At 60.5% G+C, this 21,281-nt stretch overlaps 1 protein-coding gene across 1 annotated transcript in view; it reads right to left on the reverse strand.

The window, feature by feature from the left end:
- Positions 1 to 12,003, reverse strand: part of LOC105995598 (serine/arginine repetitive matrix protein 2) — a 44,848-nt gene extending 32,845 nt beyond the window's left edge. Inside the window, exons 1-3 of the mRNA XM_013029366.1 lie at positions 11,946 to 12,003; positions 5,586 to 6,073; positions 1,620 to 1,715 (exon numbers count right to left, since the gene is read on the reverse strand). Coding sequence (XP_012884820.1) covers positions 1,620 to 1,715; positions 5,586 to 6,033 — 544 coding nt within the window. The 5' untranslated portion in view covers positions 6,034 to 6,073; positions 11,946 to 12,003. The remainder of the gene's footprint in view (positions 1 to 1,619; positions 1,716 to 5,585; positions 6,074 to 11,945) is intronic.
- Between the last annotated feature and the right edge of the window lie 9,278 nt (positions 12,004 to 21,281).

Genomic DNA, 21,281 nt, shown 5'->3' on the forward strand with positions numbered 1-21,281 from the left:
CCCGTACCATACGTACCCCGACGGCTGCCACCTGCCGGCCCTCGGCCCCAGCCCCTCCCTCCAGGCTGCTCGACCCCCTCCCACCAGCCCACCGAGGGGCCTGGTCGATGAATGGGCCCTGATGGGCACATTTTTTTCTTCCACGGAGCAGTTTAATGGCAATTAATTTTTTTACGAGCGGATTTTTAATCTGTGGAAATGGAAGGCGTCCCCAGGTGCCCTGTCAGCGCTCTGGGCCAACCTAATCTAAGATAACAAATGCAAAGCAAGGCCATATAATCGGAGATTAAATATCAGCCTTAATTTTCCTTTGGCCCGGATGGATGCATATTTTATAACTATTGTGGTTTAATTTTTTGTTAACTACAGCAAATTTCTAATTCATCCAATCCCCGAGTCCTGTGGCTGTGACCTCTGAACCCCAACTCATCTCTCCTTAGCCCGGCCGCGGCCGCCTCACTGACAGAAACTAATGGTCACCGTGGCCGGGGTGACACGGTGCTTACGATGATGGATGCGGCCCGTGGCGTGCCCTTCTGACCCCATGTCAGGCAGGAGGCAGGTCATTTTTCAAGGAAGCCATTAAAACCAAGCGCACCAAAACGCTGGGGGCCGGGAGGGGGGATGACGCGGTCATGTTTTATGCAGGTTCAGGAATCTTCCGGAACCTTTTGGGAGCCCTCTCACGGCCCCTCTCCTGGACGCCTGCCCGGTGGCACCTCTGCCCGCCGAGCAGCCCTGCCCTCCCTGTCCCACAGCACTGGCCCTGTCCAGCTGCCCCACTTCCCCAGGGGCCCCTCCGCTGGGCAGGGTGCGGAGACGCCACCGCGCTGCCTGGGGACATCTGGCCGTGCTAGACGGTCCGCAGCACCCGCTGCCCAAGCAGACGGACCCGGACTGTGATCTCACCCACCGAGGGGAGGCTGTGAGCTGCCGCCAGTGTAGAGGGAGGGTCTACAGAGCTGGCTGCAGCCCCGCGTGTTCCCAGAGCCCAGTGCCCCGGCCCGGGCAGAACGCGAAACCTCCCCAGCCTCAGTTTCTGCATCTCCTGAACGGGTGCCAGCCTGCCTCCCTGGGGAGAGCGGCTGGGACAGAGCGGGTGGACGTTCTGGGAGCCAGCGCCACACACAGCCTGGCCCTGAGGAGGTGCCGAGGGGCCTGAGGGCTCGGCCACCCACCTGGCCCGGGGGGACCCCGAGGACCACGCCCCAACTCCAAATGCAGCGCCTCGGCTGGGAGGCTAGGTCTCCATAGCCCCCCGCCTCAGGGAGGGGCCTGAGTTAGAAACCTGCCAGTCCTCCTGCCTCCCACAGGGCCACTGAGGACAGCCCTCCTGGACATGCCCTGGCACCGGCCACCATGTCGACCCGGGGCTGGCCTGCACCCAGGGCCAGGGGAGGGCGGGGTCTGCGCGCGCCCCCCTCCCTCCCGGTGCGTGCCTGTTCCCCGTGCGTGCCGCCTGCCATCCAGATCCCAAGTCATAGAAGCGGGAGCCACCGGTTATCTCAGTGCTCTGAGAACAAGACCCTGGTGCTGGGGCCAGCCCCGCGGGTCCCGGGCCCCCCATGTCCTGCAGGGCTGCCTGCCTGCCAGCTGGGGACCCAAATAGCAAATCTCACCTTTGCTTTTGGCAGCTCTGCTGGGGACGGGCAGTCTGGAGGCCTTCTCGGTTTTATAAGAACTGCTTTTCATCCTCTTGGCGTTTTCCCAGGGAACTTCAGGGAGGAGAGTGGGGGGAGAGGAGGGAGAGAGGGAAGAGGGAGGGTCAGTAGTAAGACGGCACACGCACCACACGCTTGCTCGCCAAGCGGAACCTGGGTTCCTCTGCTGAGTGCATGAACCACCGCGTGAACCACATCTGGAGGAAGCCCCTCTGCTCAGGCCAGGAGAAGAAGATGGAGGGCTGGGAACGAGGGGCCCACCCTCTGGCCAGCACAGACAAAGCTCCTTTAACCTCCCTCCTGTAGCAAGCCGAGAGACTGCTCAGGGGAAAGCCAGTCCCAAGGCCTGTCTACCGCATTTCCCAGCACCACTGGCCCTAATTTAGGCTCTGTGCCTGCAAACCCAAACACCAACCAGCCAGGAGGCCTGGCCAGGCTGAGAGGAAGACCATGCCCCAGGTTGCCAGGCGTCCACCACACTGGGTTCCATCTTGGTTTCTGTCATGGCTCTATGATCCCAATCCTGTGGGCAGGAAGGTACTCAAGATCCAAGCGCCCTTAAATGGACAAGTCCTCAGCCAGGCATGGTAGTACATGCCTTTAATTCCAGCACTGGAGGCTGAGGCAAGAGGATCCATGTTGGAGGCCAGACTGGGCTCCACAGCCAAAAGAAAAAAAAAAAAAACAAAAAGTAAAAGGACAGTCTTGTGCGATTCCAGTCACATGATTTCTTCAGAGCTGGCCGCTGCACAGAGACAAGAAGTAGTTGGAAGTAGGTGGCGGGTTGGAGAGATGGAGAGCAAAGTTTGTGAGGACAGAGAGGTCGTGTGGGGAAGAAGAGGGGTCTGTGGGTGGGCGCGGGGAGGGCGGGGAGCTTGAGCTACCTGTGCTTACCACAATTTGTGGTGCTGGGATTTGAACTTGGGGTCTCACAGGGGCACAGCTGATGCTTTACCACTGAATCACAACTGCAGCCTGGCTTTTTGCTGGTTATTTTGGAAATGGAGTCTCTCATCGTCTTTTCTGCCTGGATTGGCATCAAATTGCCACCCCCTGGGCCTGGGCCTCCTGAGTCGCTAGGATTGGAGAGTCCTGGATGCCTAGACTACCATCGTGTTCGTTTTTAAAGGCTTTCCTCTAGAGAGCTCTGGTTGGCGGGAAGGGGCTGGGTCCTGCATCCTGGGCCAATGGGTGGGTGGCTGCCCTGGAATGAGGCGGGGGCACAGCCCACTGGCTAGAAGAACAGATGTAGTGACCCTCAGGGGAAGGAGGGGTAAGGGCAGTCAGCGCTGGCCCCAGCCTGCAGCCTGCAGGCCCCGGCCTGTCTGCCCGTCTGGCCCAGAGCTGCATGGTAGGACACACCCCCGCGCACCCGCACCTGCTGTCTACGCGGTGGCAGGTGGGTGCCAACTAGCCTCTCCCCTGCCCACCTCCCAGCTCCAGAGCACAGCCCACCGTCCTCCCCAGCTGAGTGCTCAGGATGGCTGGGGCAGCCTGCGGGGAGCAGAAGTCCTGCAGGGCTGGCTTCCCATCCCCCTGGCTGGTGGACACAGACTCCACCCTGGGCCTGCCCAGCACCCACCTGACACACTCCGAAGGGAGAGGCCGTGTTCCCCAAACACCCCAGCCCTCCAGGCCCCAGAGCGGGTCCTGTCCACCCCTCCCTCCCTCTGCTCTCAGACTCCTCCACCACCCTCCCCCCAGTCTACCCACAGCCTTCACCACCTCCAAGGTTGTCTGGGTGTTGTCTGGGGTGGGGAGGGAAGGGGCGGTGCTGCCCACCTTCAGGAAGGAACAGGGAACACGGCACCTGCGGGGCCCCTTGCCTGGCTCCCTTACCGGAAAGCTCTTCTCAGAGTCCTCCTCCTGGGAGGCAGCGCTTGGAGCCCAGGACTCAGAGACTAGAGGCCAGCTCCACCTCCTCCCTCAGCCCTCTCCCGCTAGGGGCTGCGCGCCCTCTGTCTCTTTACCTGTGAACAGGTCACCACATGTGGTCCACACCACGATCCAAGCCTCCAACCCGGAGCTGCTCACGGGATGGCCTGGGAGAGCTCCCGCCCCGGCCCCAGGCTGGGTGCTGCCTGCGCCCCACCCCCACCCCCCACACAGAATGCCCACTGCCCGAGCAGAGTGCAAGGAAAGGCGTGTGTGAAGAGGTCCCCCTAGGGCTTCCTAGGGCCAGGCTCTAGTTTGGAGCCACTCAGACCTGGAGCCGGACCCAAGAACACACCATCTGGACACACACTGGCGCTCAGCCAGACAGCCACATCTCATTGGCACGCTAACTGCTCGGAGGCTTCATGGCTGTGCACACCTGGTGCTGGGCACCCAGCGTGGGTTAGGCTGCCTTGCCCAGGGGCAGGCATCACACATACATGCAGCAAATCCCATTTTTGAGCCAGGTGCTAGTGGCTACTCAGAGCTCACACCTGTCATCCTAGCTACTCAGAAGGCTGAGATCAGAGGGTTGTAGTCTGAAGCCAGCACAGGCAGGAAAGTCCTTGAGACTCTTATCTCCAATGAATTAGCAAACCCAGAACTAGAGCTGAGGCTCAAGTAGAACACTGGCCTTGAACAGCTGAGAAAGATTAGCTCGTGGGGGCACTGGTGCAATGGATCAGTCTGCTGATAGATCATAATCAGGGGCATGTTTGGGGAGTGATGGGAAGCAGGAATGGTGGACGTAGCTCACTCTCCCTGTTGTCCTCCCTGGCTCCCCACTTCCCCGACGCTCTGCTTGCTGGCTGCAGTGAGGTGAGAACTCTCTCTCTCTCTCTCTGCTTCCTGGATGCCGGAGGTGAGCAGCTTTCCCCTGCCACATTCTCTGAGGCTGTGAGTCAAAATAAGCCTCTCTTCCTTTAACCTGCATTTGTCACCATGGTGACAGCACAGAACGTTGCTATTGAAAAGTGGGTCGTGACTGTAACTAAACCTAGAGATGCGAGTATCAGAGTTCACGTGGTTCCGTCCCAGCTCAGGGCTGGGTGTGGCAGTGTATACCTGTCAGCCCAGCTACAGGGGGAAGCACAACAGCCGGGTATAATGGTGTGTGTCTGTCAACCCCAGCGACTCACAGGAAAGCACATGTAGGAGGTCAATGTTCAGGCTGGCCAGGGCATAAATCCAGAACCTCCCTCCAAAACAACCAAGGCTGCTAGGGGAGGCAGCTGTGGTTCAAGTAGTAGAATGCCTTGTGAGGCCTTTAGTTCAATACCCAGTATTGCCAAAAGAACAAAAAGAAATGAAGAGAAGAAGTTTCTTTTTGTATGTTTTTTACCATAATTTTGTTTTAAATAAGATTTTTAATCTTAAAAGGGAAGAAAGAAAAGCTGTGGGCATGGCTTAAGTGGTCAAGTGTCTGCCTCGCGAGCACAAAGCCCCGAGTTCAAAACCCTATACTTCCCCAAACTGAAAGACGAAATAAGGGTCAAAAAGGCAGACACCTCCCTGTGTCCTTAGAGCTAAAGGGACTGGGTCACTACATCCCATCAACAAGAACATTCTTTAGATATTAAATTGCCACCCATGTCCCAGTCCCCCCCCCCGCCTTTTTTGGTGCCCGTACTGGGGCTTGAACTCAGGGCCTGGGTGACGTCCCTTTTGTGCTCAAGGCTAGCACTCTACCACTTGAGCCACAGCTTCACTTCCAGCTTTTTTGGTGGTTAATTGGACATAAGAGTCTCACAGCTTTTCCTGCCCAGGCTGGCTTTTGAACTGTGATCCTCAAGCAGCAGGGACACAGCCCCCGGCCCCGGCCCAGGCCCCAGCTCCCTTCCACGCCTCCTAGGGGCCGCTGTGGCCCCATCCTTCCGGGCACCATCCCTCTCTTGCCCATCCATGCGCCCGCCTCATCCTCACCCCAGCTCGGAAGCCCCTCGCCCCCCCGACTCTCCTCCCTGTTCCCACGGCCTTGCTGCCACTGACCTGGGACTGCCAGGGCGCTGGTCACCTTGCGGCTCTTCCTCGGGAGTGCCACAGCGGGGGCTTTGGAGAAGCGTGGGGTGCTGGAGGGCACCGAGGTGCCCAGGGAGGCGCAGCTCCCCTGCCACTGGGCCTGGGCCCGGATCTTGTCCCTCAGCTGCTCTAGCCGGGGGTCTCTCTTTCTGGGCTGCCGCTGGTGGCCCGGAGCCTGGGGCGGCCGCTCCCTCCAGGGCCCTCGGGGAGGGAAGCAGGGTTCATGGCCACCAGAGGAGCCTGAGAGGCGGCCCGATGACACGGAGGACGCGGAGCTGCCCCCGTCCTGGTCTTCCTGGCCTGCGGTCCACGTGGGCGGGCTGGGGGTCCTCACCCAGGACCCAGGCTCCTCCCTGCAGTCAGGCCAGGCCTCAGGAGGGACTGCCCGAAATGGCCCCGGCCGCCTCAGGGCATCCATGAGCTCATGTTTAGCCGCAGGGAGATGGAGTCTGTCTTCCCTGGGAGGACAAGGAGCAGCTGGTTAGGCTGGAGGCCAGGCGGCCCTGGCCACGCCGCTGTCTTACCGCATGAGGGACCCAGCAGGGACCAGGCGGCTGTGCTGACCTTGTCCTTGGAGACAGAAACCAAGGCTGGGTGCCAACAGCTCACACCTAGCATCTCAGTTAACCCAAAGGGACTAAAACCTGGAGGGTCTCAGTTCAAAGCCAGTTTGGGCAGAAAAATGCTGGAGTGGACATGTGGCTCAAGAGGTAAAGCACCAGCCATGAGAGAAAATAAAAACCAAGTGAGAATGCAAAACTCTGTGCGGAAGCCTTGGTACTGGCACGTACACATGCACGCACACATGCACACATACTCATGCAATGCACATGCATGCACGTGCACACACACACACACACACACACACACACAAAACTACAAATATGATCAACCCAATTTACAGATGGGAACACTAGAGGTGCCCAGCAGGGCAGATCTGGGCTCCAGGCGCCTGTGCTCAGCCGCCTCCTCCTGCCTCAGCCTGGTGGCTAGCCGGGCCGTCCCGTGCTCACCACTGCGCTGACACAATCCAGACAAGCACTACCTGGGCCCGACGCTGCCCTTCCCTCGGGCGGCTCTCCCCAGGGAGAGGAGGCTGGGCCAGCTCTCGCTCTGGCAGGGCTGTGGTACCACGCCCACGGGCACTGGCAGCAGGTCCAGGACGGGGGCTGGCATGCTGGTTTGGTGGAGGCCGGTGAGTGCACAGAATGAGCCCAGCCACCACCGGGCCCAAGGCGGATTTCACATCACGGCCTCCCTCCGAGGCCGCTGCTCAGCAGGCACCACTCAGGATGCACCGGCGCCGCCCAACCCTGGCTGCTGGCCTGTGCCGACGCCCTGGTCCGAGGGGCAGCCCTCCCGAAGGTCATGGGTAGTGGGTGGGGATGACAGGCACAGGCTGCAACCGGAAGTAGCTCCGGGGCTTCCTCTCGTCTGCCCCTCACAGGACGGAGAGAATTCCAGGGGGCCATGACAGCATAATCACCCATGTCACTCAGCGACAGCAAGGCCTCCAACCCCCCCTCCAAGCCGGGGCTCAGAACAGCGCCCCCGGCGCTGCCTGACGAGGAGCCCCGCTCGCTTGCTCTTCCCTGCCACACCCCCGGAGGCCTCTGGTCACCTTCGTGACGACCCAGGAGGGTGCCATGGCGGGAAGGATACGGCTCTGCGGTTGGCCTGCCCTGGGTTCAGCATTGGACCAATTCGCTGAACCAATCCCAGCTCAGCCCCAGCCCCCAGGGTAACCTTGGGCACTGGGCCCCGCCCGCCCCCACCCACCCTGAGGATTGTGAAGCGCCAGGTGGCTTGGCTCTGCCACCTCCTCCCTGCCGGCCGCTGGGGTGTGCACTGGACCAGACGTCCTGCCGGGAGTGGGCATCGCCCACACCACAGAGCGAGGGGCTACTGCCCCCAAGGTGGTATGGAGAATGCCCAGAGCTCCTCTGCCTCTTCTCCTTGTCTTCTCTCTGTTAGCAGGGCTGGGGCCTGGGGCTCACACCGCCCCAGCCCTACCTCAGCCTTTTTCTGACTTCAGGAAGATACCCCAGATGCCTGTGCGCGGAGACCAAGGAGAGACCTGCTAGAAACGGGGGGTGCCGCCCCTTGCACCCCTCCAGTTTCCCCAGCCTTCCAACAGCCAACATTTTGGCCCACAGCAGGGCCCCAGTCCCAGTCCAGGCCCCAGAGCAGACCCCCCAGCCAGACGCAGCCTCTGGAACAGCAGGAGCTCGCTGGCAGTGCCTCTGCCCTGCTGGAGCCAAGCTCTCCTGCGCCACGCGGACGCCGCCCGCGAGGCTGAGCCGGAGCGGACCCACCCGTGTGCTCCTCCAAGACCTTGTGAGACCTTTTCCCAGGGAAAAGCCCGAGGCGGCCAGCGAGCCCTCCACAGTTTGCAAGAGGCGTGTGGCCTTCTAGACCCTTCAAACACGTGCTATACCCAACGGGCAAGGGCCTGTGGGCGCGCTGGCGGGGACTGCGCCTCACTGCCCACCCCGGGCTGACCTCGCTGGGCCACTCCAGGCAGCAGGCCCAGCACATTTCAGGAGCTCAGGGACAGCAACACGTGACTAGATGTCCCCCATATCACCTGGGAGCCCGGACATGTCAGGGCCGCCCTTGGGGCTCCTCTAGCTCCCCGAGTCCCCCTGTCCTCAGGTCTGGGTGGCCCCTCTGAGGCCATGAAGAAGGGCACCTAGGTAGGCCCAGCGCCATAGCCCTGCGCCATCCAACCACCAGAGGCCCGGTCCCTTCGGATGCTCACTCCGCCTTGTTGGCCCCTGGAGCCATTGGGGTTCTGGGCTCCTGGCTCTGACCCCTAAAGAGAGAAGACAGGAGAGAAGCGAGCTGGCCAAGTCCCCCCAGCCTGCAGGCCGGCTGCTCTGTCTGTCTGAGGAGGACCGCGGATGCTCAGCTGTTCCTGCCAGGCATTCAGGGCCCCGCTGTCTCCAGAAGACACCACAGCACAGAGGGAGGCAGCGCTGCCTGCAGAAAGAGCAAGGTTAGCAGGAGGTGCAGCTCTGCGGTAAAAGGGCCTGCCTGGCAACTGTGAGGCCCTGAGTTCAAATCCCAGCACTGTCCAAAAAAAGAGAGGGCAAAACAATGAAAACCAAGGCTGGTCCCCTCAGTCCCTGGCACAGACTGCCCGTCCGGCCCAGGACGGCCACACAGGCTGGCTAGCTGGGACTCAGCACTGCGTCTCCCTAAAAACCAACAAGACTCCTAGGAAGCCACGGAACTCACAGAAGAACGGGGCACCCACCTGGCAGTGCCCAGCCAAGCCCACTCCCCCGCAGGCCAGGCTGGGGGTCCATGCCGTCTGGGGGTCCATGCCGTCCGGGCCTGCCCGGCCCCTGGCACAGGCTAGGTCCTCTCCCTCAGCTCCACCTTGTGGCGTGTGGACCTCCAGCCTGGCTCCCTGGGCACAGGCAGACCCTGCCATTCTCAGCCTCCCCCTTCCCCTCTCTGTGACGTGTGACCTGGACCTCCACCCTTGGACGGTCAGATCCCTGTCTGCCCCCGCCCCTGGGGCTGGAACCCAGCCTGGCTGGCTACTAACATTGGATCACAGAGAGCCTCTGTGGACTTGAGCCTGTGCTGTCCAGCCCTGGGTCAGCCCTGGGGGGAGGGGACATGGGAATCAGCTTGGACAGGCCCAGGTCCTGGCAGAGCTGCTCCTGTGCTCTACCAAGGGCCCAAGAGCAACACCCGTGTCCTCAGGGCCACACGGAGCCAGGGGTGGCTTCTTGGCAGGGAGGAAGTAGGAAGGAAATCCAACAGAGCGGTGCCGGTGCTCACCCCTGCAATTCCAGCTCCTCAGGAGGCTGAGGTCTGAGCCAGCCCAGGCAGGAAAACCCTGACAGTCCTGTCTCCACTTACCTAGTAAAAAGCTAGCAGTGGAGCTGTGGCTCAAGTGATAGAGCACTAGCCTTGAGGAAAAAAAACAACAACTGAGGGACAGTGCCCAGGCCCAGAGTTCAAGACTCAGGCTTTGCGTGCGTATCACACTCTCTCTCACACACACACACACACACACACACACACACACGGGTGCACACACACACACACACGGGTGCACACACACACACATGGGCACGCACACACACACACGGGTGCACACACACACACACACGGGCGCACACACACACACACACACACACGGGCGCACACACACACACGGCGCACACATGCCAACACAGTAGCATGCACTCTGACACCGGGCACGGCAGGAAAGCGGGGCCAGGCCCTGGGGCAGCTGTCTGCTTCCCAGCGGAGGCCGGCCGCAGCGCTCCTCACCCCTTAGCGGGGCTCCCGAGGGGTCAGACAATGCCGGAGACCAGGTACTCACCTGGCTATACACAGAGGAAGAAAAGAAGGGCAGGGAGCCCCACGGCACCACCTCAAGATCCACCCCAGAGCCCATGCTGCGGCCAAGCTGACCCCTGCCTGGTAGGCCGGCATGGGCACCGCACAGGCAGGGGCAGGGAGGGAGGGGGAGGCAGCCCACCCGCCCCGCCAGCGGGGGAGGGAGCGGGGAGGGTGTTTGTTCTAAGGGGTGACATTTGTTTATTCTCACCGCCTTGGCGCTGGAAATAAACCCAGAGCAGGTCCTGGCAGGCTGGGCAGCCAGGGGGCCATGAAGGGGAAACGGGCACGGCCCTCCCTGCTGCCAGTCCGCAGCAACGGGCCTGGTGTCCTGGTGTTGGCATGGCACCCAACTGCCACCCTGTCCACCCAACCAGCCAGCCAGACCCCAAAGCCGCAGCATCGGATGCCCAGGGAATGGAGCCTTGGGGCACCTGCAGCTGCCCGCTCCCCGCCCCTGGGGAGAGCACACAGAAGGGGAGGCCTGGGCCCTGTGGTGAAAGCATAGACCCCGTGGAGACACACAACACACACACATGTGACTCACAACACACTGCACACAATACAGCACAGCACACACACACCGCGCACATGACACATAACATGGCTACCACAAAACACACGCTACACACACAACACACATTGCACACTAAACACAATACCACAGTACACACACGGACAAAGCCAGACACAAACCAGCTCAGGCTGCTCCCCGGGGGGGGGGGCTCACTGCTGCCTCCAGCGGGCCCTGGGCCTGACGCCAAGGTGGCAGACACAACGCGGGAACACAGTGACGCAATAAATGGCCATTTGGGTGCTGTGGGGGAAGCCAGAACGGCACGCAGAAAGGGTACAACGAGGCAGTGCTCAATCACAGGGACACACCAGTCATGGCGCACCCCTTTAACCCAGCACTCAGGAGTCTACAGCAGGAGGATTAGACGTCTGAGGCCAGCCTGGGCTACATAGTAAGACTGTCTGAAAACACCAAAAACGAATACAAATTAAACAGTAAGCCATGCAGGCAAATACGTGCTCGCCCTGGAGCCCTGGACACTGCAGGAGGAGGTGCTGCATTTGGGAAATGTAGCCACAGCCACCATCAAGCTCCAGCCTGGTCCAAGCTCCTCCACCGCTGGCTATGCAGCGGAGTCCCCCCACCCCCGGCAGGGGCCCAGGCCCACCCAGGCCAGGCCAGGGCCACCCTGGGGGCAGTGTCCACTGACCTGCCTTCCCCATGGGGCTCCTGAGCTGGTCCCCAGGCCACGCCTACACAGAGGCCAGGTGACCGGGCACCCCGATACTGCTCACTGCACCCACCTGCCCCTTGCCAGGACTTCCTGAGGAGCCTGTGGCTGCTGACCGGGCAGCTCCCGGCCAGAGACTGGATCTGTGGAATCAGCCATGGCATGGATACCTCATCCCCGGGGACTCAGCCCCCAGGCCCTGGGGCGTGGGTACCCTGTCCCTGGGGGTCTGAGCCCGTTACCCTAGGGTGTGGCCCTCTGCCCTTCCACAAGCCTTCTGTTACTCTCTGACCCTGATGTGATGGGGGAGCTTCTAGAAGGACAGGCCAGCCAAGGAGCCGGCCCTATGTCCACTGGGTGTTAGGTGCAGCGTGTCGGGCAGAGCTGGGCACTCCAGGCCCGTCCAGCCGTCCTCTTCCATCTCATGGTGGAGGCGATTGCTTGCAGATGCAGAGCACAACCTCAGCCCACTCGGAGCCGGCTGGCTGGGCAATGTCTGGTCTCATTTTACCAGTGGGGAAACAGAGGCAGGTCCATTGGATGCCAATCAGGCTTGGCCTGAGCTCAGAGGGTTAAGGAGAAGACTCGAGTCTATGTGTCCATCCATCCGTCTGTGTGTCCATCCTCACTACCCCCTCTGTCCCGCGCTCATTCCCTTCCTCCAAGGGGTCTGGGCAGACTGGGTAGGGTTCAGGAATGCCCTCCACCACCAGGTACTCACCAGCTGGAAGGCCAGAGGGCGCGGGGTGAAGAGCCCCAGAGCCGGCACTCTCTGTAGGCTGGAAGTGGGCAGCGAGACGCGGGCGGGTGCGGGAGGGTGCGGGAGGGAGGTGGAAGGAAGCCAGCCTGCCCCACCCAAAGGTTGCCAGGAAACCGGCAGTGCCAGTGCAGGCTCCGCCCCGCCCCCCCAGCCTCACCCGCGCTGGGACACCTGGGACTCCCCGCCCCCATGGGCCCCACAGGTGGAGAAGGCAGAGAGTAGGAGGGCTCTGGACCGCGTGAGGGTGAGGGGAGGGGGCAGGGCTCCGAGGGAGGGGTCCAGGGCCCACCCAGCTCTTGTCACCTGCCTGTCTCCTTTCTAAGTCCTCACCGCCTCCCCTCCCAGCTTGCTTGCCCCTCCAGCATGCGGCTGGAGCACTGGAGGAAGGGGCTGTGGAGGAGTCAGAGACCTGGTGGGGGCCGAAGCCCCAGTCAAGCAAGTGCAGGGCTCAAGTGCAGGGCTCTCCTTATAGCCACTGGAGCTGCAACCTGCAGGGGGGCGGGGGGGGGAGGCCATGGGGCCAAGGCTGCTGGCCTAAAGTCTTGCCTGGCCACCCCCTCCCCCCCCCCCAGGCCTTGGGTCTCAGATGAAATAACCTGCAGCTCCGGCTGCTGTCCTTGAGGGCTTTTTGTTTCTTAATGTGGTTCTGAGGAATTGAAACCAGGACCTCATGCATGCTAGGCAAGCACTCTACCACTGAGCCACCTTCCCAGCCCCACCCCACTCTGTTTTTTTTTTTTTTTTTTACCAACAGCTACTTCCAGTTTAAAAAAAAAAAAAATTGGAGATAGAGAGTCTCAGGGGCTTTCCGGACTGGCTTTGAACCACAATCCTCAGATCTCAGTCCTGAGTAGGTGGGATTATAGGTGTGAGCTACCAGCACCCAGTTCCCATGGGTGCTTTGATGTGGGTTTTTCAATGTGGGGTGCTAAATAATGTGTGTGAAGGCTCGTTGCGTCCATTCTCTGCCCCAGCTCCAAATGCAGTTGCCTATTGCCCAACAGGCTAGGAGTCTCTTTTGGGAGACGTATCTGAAGGGTCCTAGCTGGGTAATCCCAGCTACACCTGTAATCCCAGCTACTCAGGAGGCTGAGATCTGAGGGTCAGCCTGGGCAGAAAAGTCCATTAGATTCTTACCTCCAATGAACCACCAGGAAAATGGAAGCGGCGCTGTGGCTCAAGTGGTAGAGCACTACCTTGTACAAAAAAGCTCAGGGATGGAGCCCAGGCCCTGAGATCAAGCCCCTCCACCCCATGCCTGCATTCACATGCGTGTGCACGCGCACACTCACGCACACACACACAGGCATAGCAGGGTCCTCCCACACACGAATCACACCAGCAGGGGGCACCCTCTCCCCACTTCAGCCTGCTGTCACCCCGCAGGGAGCCGCTGCAGGGGCTGCCTTCAGCTCCAGTCCAAGAAGAAATGACCCTCATATCCCTAGGCCAGGCGCTGGTGGCTCACGCCTGTCACCCTAGCTACTCAGGAGGCTGAGATCTGAGGATCACAGTTTGATGCCAGCTCAGGCAGAAAGTTCCTGTGAAACTCATCTCCAATTAAACATTTGAAAACAGAAAGGGGTGCTGTGGCTCAAGTGGTAGAGTACTAGCCACGAACACAGAGAGGCTCAGGGACAGTGTCCAAGCCCCGAGTCCAAGCCCCATAACCGATTAAAAAAAAAAAGTTTCAAAAAAAATTCCAGGAAAAGTCGTTTGTCAAGAAACTCCTCAAGCTGGGCACCCATGAGCTGGTGGCCTGATATCCCACGAGGCTGAGGCTGCGGGGTGACTCAAAGCCGGCCTGCGCAGAAATGTCCATGAAACTCTTGGCTCCAATTGACAGGCAAAAAAGCCAGAAGTAGAGCTATGGCTCAAGTGGTAGAGCATCTGCCTTGAATAAAAAAAGCCAAGCAAGAGTGAGAGATACCACACACACACACACACACACACGGAAGGAGGGAAGGAAGGAAGAAAGAAAGAAGAAAGAAAGGGAAAGGAATAAAGGAAAGGGAAGGAAGGAAGGAAAGAAAGAAGGAAGGAAGGAAGGAAGGAAGGAAGGAAGGAAAGAAAGAAGGAAGGAAGGAAGGAAGGAAGGAAGGAAGGAAGGAAGGAAGGAAGGAAGGAAGGAAGGAAAGAAGGAAGGAAGGAAGGAAGGACAGAAGGGAAACTAGGTGTTCAGGAAATTTGGACTTGGGGGCCAAATTTTGGGGGGGGAAGGCAGCCTTGCTCCGGGGTAGTTGGGGGGTTCTGCCCCTAGAGGCAGCATGAGGCAGGCCCCACGAGGGACCCAGTGGTGTCACTTTACAGCAGAGCGGGCTGGAGGTTGCTCCACGCTGGGCAGACCTAGACATGGTGCTCCAGCTTCGTGGACCTGCCTGGGGCTAGGAAGAGTCTGGTTATCCAAGGCAGGGGCCCCACACGTCCAGTACCCAAAGATGATGTTCTTGCCTGTGGCTGGGGCTCAGGGTACACTGCTTCTGGGCGCTGGGCTCACAGGTTGACTTGGCACTGGTGTCAGGGAAACAAGGAGAAATACGTTCACCAAGCAAGGGCAGTGCCCAGAGCCCCAGGGAGGAGCCAGGGTTCCTGGGCCCACCCCATCCCAGGGGATGACCCAAGACAGCAAAAGCAAGACCTCAGTGCCCGGGCACCTCTGCTCATGAATGGAATGGTGCCCAGCATCGGTCCCACGGCACGAGAACACTGCGCCCACACAGCGGCTCCAGCAGGCTCTGTTGGGCTCGGGTCCGTCATGTCTCCTGTTCTGGTCTCTGGTCTCCAGCCAGTGGCTTCAGGACCCCTGGGGAAGGACAGAAGGCCTCCAACGGGCAGCGATGCGGCTGAGCACGCTCCCACAGCCGCGGCTCCCAGCAGCACTTTGCACACCTGCTACAGACACAAGCGGCGCCTAACTGACTCCCTGGACTAACCACAGAGAATGTGCAGCTCAGGAGAATGTTCCAGAATCTTCTGACCCAGTCCACAGTGGACTATTTCCTCGCACAACGGACACCGCAGGGCTCCCCAGGATCTTTCTGAGCCATGTCTACTCTGGAGAGTCCAACACTTGGCCGAGAGGAGCCTTTTCCTGCCTCCTCGCAGCGCCCCCTCTTTCCGGCTTGCCTCTGGGCCTGGTTTGTGCACCCCCCAGCAGCCCGCGGGCGGGGCACACGCCAGAGGTACTGGTGCATTAGGGTGCCTGCGTGGCCGAGCTTTGGTGGCTCAGGCCTGTAATCCTAGCTACTCAAGAGGCCGAGATCGTAATTCACAGACAGTCTAGGCTAACCAATCTGAGAGACCAGCAAAAAGCCAGAAGTAGAGGTATGGCCCAAGTGGTAGAGTGCCAGCCTCAAGCCAGCCAAACAATATCCAAGGCCCTGAGTTCAAGGCCCAGGTACCAATATCCACAGAAAAAGAAAGAAAGGAAAGAAGGGAGGGAGGGAAGGAGGAAAAAAGGGAGGGAGGAAAGCAGGGAGGGAGGAAAGAAAGAAAGGTGTTAGGTTTTTAAAAAGAGGTAGCCGAGTAAGAACTACACCATGCATGTGGTATTTAGGTAAGGGGTAGGTTTATTCATTGTTCTGGCTGGCACCAGGCCATGTTGGCCCTCCACGCGGCTGAGAAAGGCCTGGGAAAGACCTGGGAAAGAGGTGGAAAAGAGCTGGGAAAGAGAGAGAGCTGGGAAAAAGAGCATCTGGGCCTGGGCTAGGCCTTATCTAGGGTATGGAGAAAGGTGTGGCCACATCAAATTCAGATGTGACCTCAGCGGATGCAGATGTGACCTCTTCCAGGTGTGCCAGTTGCCTAGGTAACGCAGGTACTGGGTGGAGATTTTGCTGCGAGGAGGGTGGAGTCTGCTCGGGAGGGATGGAGGAGGGAGGAGGGAAGTGAGGGAGGAGGGAAGGAAGGAAGGGAAGGAGGAAGGAGGAAGGAGGGAAGGGAGAGAGGAAGGAGGGAAGGGAGAGAGGAAGGAGGGAAGGGAGTGAAGGGGAGGAAGGAAGGGAGGAAGGGAGGAAAAAAGGAAGGAAAGGAGGAAGGAAGGGAGAGAGGGAGGCAGAGAAGGAGGAAGGGAGGAAGGAGGGAAGTGAGGGAAGAAGGAAGGGAGGAAGGAAGGGAACGAGGGAAGGAGGGAGGGAGAAAGGGGGGAGGAGGAAGGAAGGAAGGGAGAAGGAAGGAAGGAAGGAGGGATGGAGGAAGAGGGGGGAGGAGGGAGGAGGGGAGGGAGGGAGAGAGGGAGGGAGGGAGGATGACATAGCACACAGTCATCTAACTTGTGTTGCTTCTTGAGAAGCCCAGTGCATGCCAAGCTGGAATGACTCCACACAGTCCAGAGAGCTCTACCCACAAGGCAGCGACATGGGCGTGCTGCAAGGACCTGGCAGGCGTCGGCAAAGGGGATGAGCAGAGGCTGGAGATGGCTGGAGTAAGAGGGAAGCTGGGCGCCTGCAGGGCGGGGCGAGCCAAGGACAGGGACCGAAGGGGAGGACGTCACCCAAGCAACAGCTGGGTTTAGACATGGAGGAGCGGCCAGGATGGGGACCGCAAACGGCCCCATGCCTCTCCTGACACCTTCCCTGAGAAGGGACCGGATCATTGAGAGCCCAGGGCTGAGCTGGCCACGGGACGCGGTCTCTAGGGTCAGGCCAGGTTAGGCTGGCCAGAGGACCACGTCCCCAGCTACAGAGTCCCTCTGTCCCTCCTCGGAAGAGGAAAACACATCAAAAGAAACCACCGGTTCAAAGTGCCAGTTCTTATTTCCTGGACGTAAAATGTGCCGGTGGCCTGAAGATCGGCGACCGTTTTTGCCGCGCTGGGCCAGCCGGGAGGCCGAGCCAGCCGCCCTGGGCACGGAAGGCAGGTCGCAGGAAGGAAGCCACGCGCGCCATCTGGACCACTTCCTGGGTGTGTGTTTCCTCCACCGGTGACAATGTCATCGTGCTTCGTTGTGTTAGGTCTGAGCAGTGATCTCCCACTTTGGTGGTGTCTTTTTCCAATAAAGTAAGGATTATGGGGGAAGGGGAATGCAGGGACCAAGGCGGCTACTCAGGAGGCTGGAATGTGAGGATCACCATTCAAAGCCAGCCTGAGCAGGACAGTCCACAAGACTCCGATCTCTAATTAACCAGCCAAAACCCAGAAGTACAGCTGTGGCTCAAGGAGTAGAGTGCCAATTTTGATTAAGAAAGAAAGAAAGAAAAAAACAACCTAAAGGATAGTAGCTAATCCCTGAGTTCAAACCACGGGACAGGCACAAACACACAAATCCAGAGAACCCAGGGAGAGGAGTGAACCGCAAACTAGGCTCTTGTTCCTGGCGGGCAGTGCCACCTCCTGGACTTGGCCCGTTCACCAGTCTCTGCCCGTGGCCCCAGCCCTCGGCTGCGCCTCTGTGGTGTGTCCTTGGCTCATGTGATAGAAGCCATGGATGATGGCAGCCCGTGCAGGGGATCCCTGAGCACCTGCCTCTCCCGGCAGGGCAGCCTGGGGTGGAGGAGCAGGCCGGGGTGCCGAGAACGTGGCTGGGCAGCAGCCAGATGGCAGACTCCCCCGGAGCGGGGCGCCTTGGCCCAGCCTCCCCCCAGAGAGCCGTCTGTCACCCTGCATTCTGCCTGCCATCGCCGATCCTGGTCCATATTTACAGTCCTGCCCGGAGCTATGCCCTGCCGTCCCGCCTGCCACCCAGACGTTGTTCAAAGCCTCCCATGGGAGGCTCTCCGTGGACGAGGTGGCAGGTGATGGGCGCCGGTGAGGACGGCGGTGCAGAGGCCAGGGCTCAGGCACCCGCACTGGCGGTGAGGTCTCATCCGCACCAGCTCCGGAGGCCCGAGGGCAGGAGCGCTGCTGGGCCTCCCCTCCCCAGTAAAGGCCGTGATCTGAACCTGCACCCGCCTGCGGGACAGAGCGGCCAGTTCAGGCCCTGGAAGCAGCACAGGCCACGCCCGTGGCACGTTCCGGCCACCTGTGGCTCGAGTCACGTCCGCCCGTCATCGGGTGGAGTGGGTCCGGCACATCCGCCCTGGCAGCGGGTGTGTCTGGAATGGGACCCAGGGAAGGGGCCCAGGGCAATGGTGCCTGGTTGGCCACGCCCTCCATTGTAGAAGGCTGGAGGGGGGAGGAGGAGCTGGCCACACTCCATCACACAGGTGGCACAGCCCAGAAACGTGGCCACCTGCATCTGAAGCCTCCGAGGCAGTGCAGAGGGGACTCAGCCCCTCGGCTTCCTCGGCTTCCTTCCTTCCACCTGGGTAAAGGACAATCAATGTGCTTCAGCCCAGCTACACAGCGAGACTCAGCTCTTAAAAGAGCTGGGGCTGCCGGGCGCCGGGGGCTCACGCCTGTAATCCTAACTGCCCAGGAAGCTACTCGGGAAGATCTTTTCAGGGCAGAAAAGTCCGTGAGACTCTTCTCTCCATTAAACTACCAAAAAGCCACAAGTGTCGCTGTGGCTCAAAGTGATAGAGCAGTAGTCGTGAGCACAAAACAGCTCAGGGACAATGAGTTCAAGCCCCCGGGATTGACAAAGGCTAGGAAAGGGGCAGCGGCTTGGCTCAAGTGATAGAGGCTTTGCCCAGCAAGTGCCAAGGCCTAAGTTCAGCCCCAGCACAAAACACACATCAGAGAAAACAAGCTGGAGCTTCCAGGAAAGCCGGCGGCCGCCCGCACTGGTCTGCCTCACACAACGAAGCTCAGCAGATGCCCGCAGCCTCATCCACATTCTAACTGTCCCCGGTCCCCGCCTGTCCGGGCTCCGCGGCTGCCGCAGATCGGGGGGTGTTGGTACCTGGGACCAGAGCTGCACGCTTGCCCCTAAGCATAAAATGGGTTGGTTCTGAACTTCACTGTCAGTGCCAAACGGAGAGGGGCCGTGGGGCCTGGACCATGTCCTGTGGACTCTCCTGATGGTTTGTTTTTTAAGTTGTTGTGCCAGTACTGGGGCTTGAACTCAGGGCCCTGTGCTCTCCTTTAGCTTTTTCAACCAAGGATGGCACCATACCGCCCCTCCAGCTCCAGCTCTTTACTGGTAAACAAGATCAGAGTCTCGGGTTTGTCTGCCCGTGCTGACTTCTCAAACCGCGATCCTCGGTCTCAGCTTCTGAGCAGCTAGGATTCCAGTTGAGAACCACCAGTGCCCGGCTCCTATCTTGATTTTGTACGAAGCAGGCCTGAGGGCAGGAGGAGGCGGCTGAGGGCAGCTCAGGGTCTCTGTGGAAAACGGTAGTCGGTCACTGGGTCTGAGGTCAGTATAGAGGCTTGCAGAGGAGACGTACGTGTGTGTGCGTGTGCGCGTGTGTGCGTGCGTGCGTGTGGTGCGTGTGTGTATGCGTGCGTGTGCGTGTGTGTGCGTGTGTATGAGTGCATGTGTGTATGCACATGTTTGTGTGTGTGCATGTACATGTGTGTATGTGCGCGCGTGTGTGTGTGCGCACGCGCGCATCCCTCTGCCAGGCCCGACGGGCACAGCTTGGCAGGAGGCCAGCCAAGACCACAGATACCCTGCCACAGTGACTGAGCAGTGACTGCTTCCAGTGTGCCCGCCTGTGCCTCAGGCCCTGGGGACGTCACCGGTGACAAAGCTGCCAGCAGCTCCCCAGGAATGCCACGGGGCCAGCCTCCCGCCCGGAGCTGCCGCTGCCCCATGACACCTCAAGCTCCTTCCTGTGCGTGCGAGGGTCATCTCCCGTGTCCTCTGTGGGCTCCCACAGGGGCCACGCCGGGCCGCTCAGCCCTGCTCCCTGGGGACTCTGAGGCCATCAAGGAAAAGACACAGCGGGGGTGACACTGGCTCTGGGGGCGCAGGGCAGCAGAGAGTGGGGCAGGCCCCATCTGAGGGGGCGAGCCCCTGGCCCAGCCTTGAAGATTACTTGGAAGTAGCAGTAGAGTGGGGCATATGTGTGTGTGTGCGCGCATGTGCACGTGTGCCCATGGGCACATTACCCTCTCTCCTTCTCCCCCACCCTGTCCACTCTACGTCCCTTCTCCCACTCCACCTTAAGGTGTATGGCAGAGCCTGGTGAGGAGCCATAGTCCCTGGCTTGGGCTGGGCACCTCCACGGTGGGCACCTGGGGTGTTTGCCGCTGCTCTGGGCCCTGCAGAGGGCAGGGGAGGAGGGTGGGATCAGGACACCCTCTGGGACAATGTGACCCTCCAGGCGGCGGGGGGTGTGCCCCAGGGGGCTGCCGCCGGTGCCTTGTTCTGGAGTGGCTTGGGCCATGGCTTCCTTCGGCCTTCCTGGCTCTCACCCAGGGCCCACAGCAGCCGCTGCCCGCCGCTCAGAGCCTGGCCTCCTCGTGCCCAGAGCTCACAGCCTGGGAGCTACCCTGCCGCCATCTCTGCATGTTGGTTCAGGATGAGGCTGGGTGTAGAGTCAGGAAACCAAGGCTGAGCTCCGTTCCCCGCAGCCTGGCCGGTGGTCTTGGGCGGGACCCGTTGTCCCCCGGGTGGAAGAGCGCATGCCACCGGTGCCGAGTGATCTCAGGAGGCTCGGGGCAAGTGGCCACAGGGGAGGCGCTGGCGGCTGACACTAAGGCCTTGGCGCTCTGGACGCCATGGCTTGGCTGACGCCCGGCTATAACCCCAGCTGGGCTCTGGCTGAGCCGCTGGTTGGGGCTAGAAGGCACCCTCAGAATGGAAAACTGTCTTCTAAGATCCTTTGGGAATCAGGCCCCTGAGGGCCTGGCCCAAGGAGAGGCCTCTGTCCCACGGGCACCGTGCCCACGGGGGACCCACAGAGCGATGTGGCAGGTGCCAGGCTGTTTGTGAGGCCTGAGTGGCTGGGGGAGCGGGCCTAGGTGGTACAGAGGCCACGGCAGGTCCTGGTCAGCACCAGAGGGGCGGGAAGGGTGGGAGTGGCAGGTTGGGAGTCTGGAGCTCTGCCTTCCCCAGACCCATCGTCCTGCCCTGCCTGGGAGCCCCCTTTCCTTTGGGAATGATGTGTACCAGGGACATAATGTGTACTGCCCCCTCGGGGAGGAGCCTCAGGAGTCTCTGGACAGGTCCCGGGGTGGGTGGCACCCCACCGCGCAGTTCTGGTGGGTCCTGTGCCCCAATCCCGCCGGGTACCCCTTGTCCAGCACAACCACAGGGTAGGTGGACATCAACGTGTGTGCAGACACTGGAGCAGCTCGGGGGAGGCCCTGAACTCAGCCTTCAGTGCTGCCTGCCTCATTCAAAGGCTACAGCACTGATGCTCAGAGAGGGAAAACCACCTGCACCAGCCACACAGCAGTGCAGCCAGGCACCATGCAGTGCTGGAGCCCGCGCTAGTGTCCCTGCCTGAGATTGCTGAGATGAGACCC

This window comes from Dipodomys ordii, unplaced genomic scaffold (genome assembly GCF_000151885.1).
Source record: "Dipodomys ordii isolate 6190 unplaced genomic scaffold, Dord_2.0 Scaffold118, whole genome shotgun sequence".
Lineage (NCBI taxonomy): Eukaryota > Metazoa > Chordata > Mammalia > Rodentia > Heteromyidae > Dipodomys > Dipodomys ordii.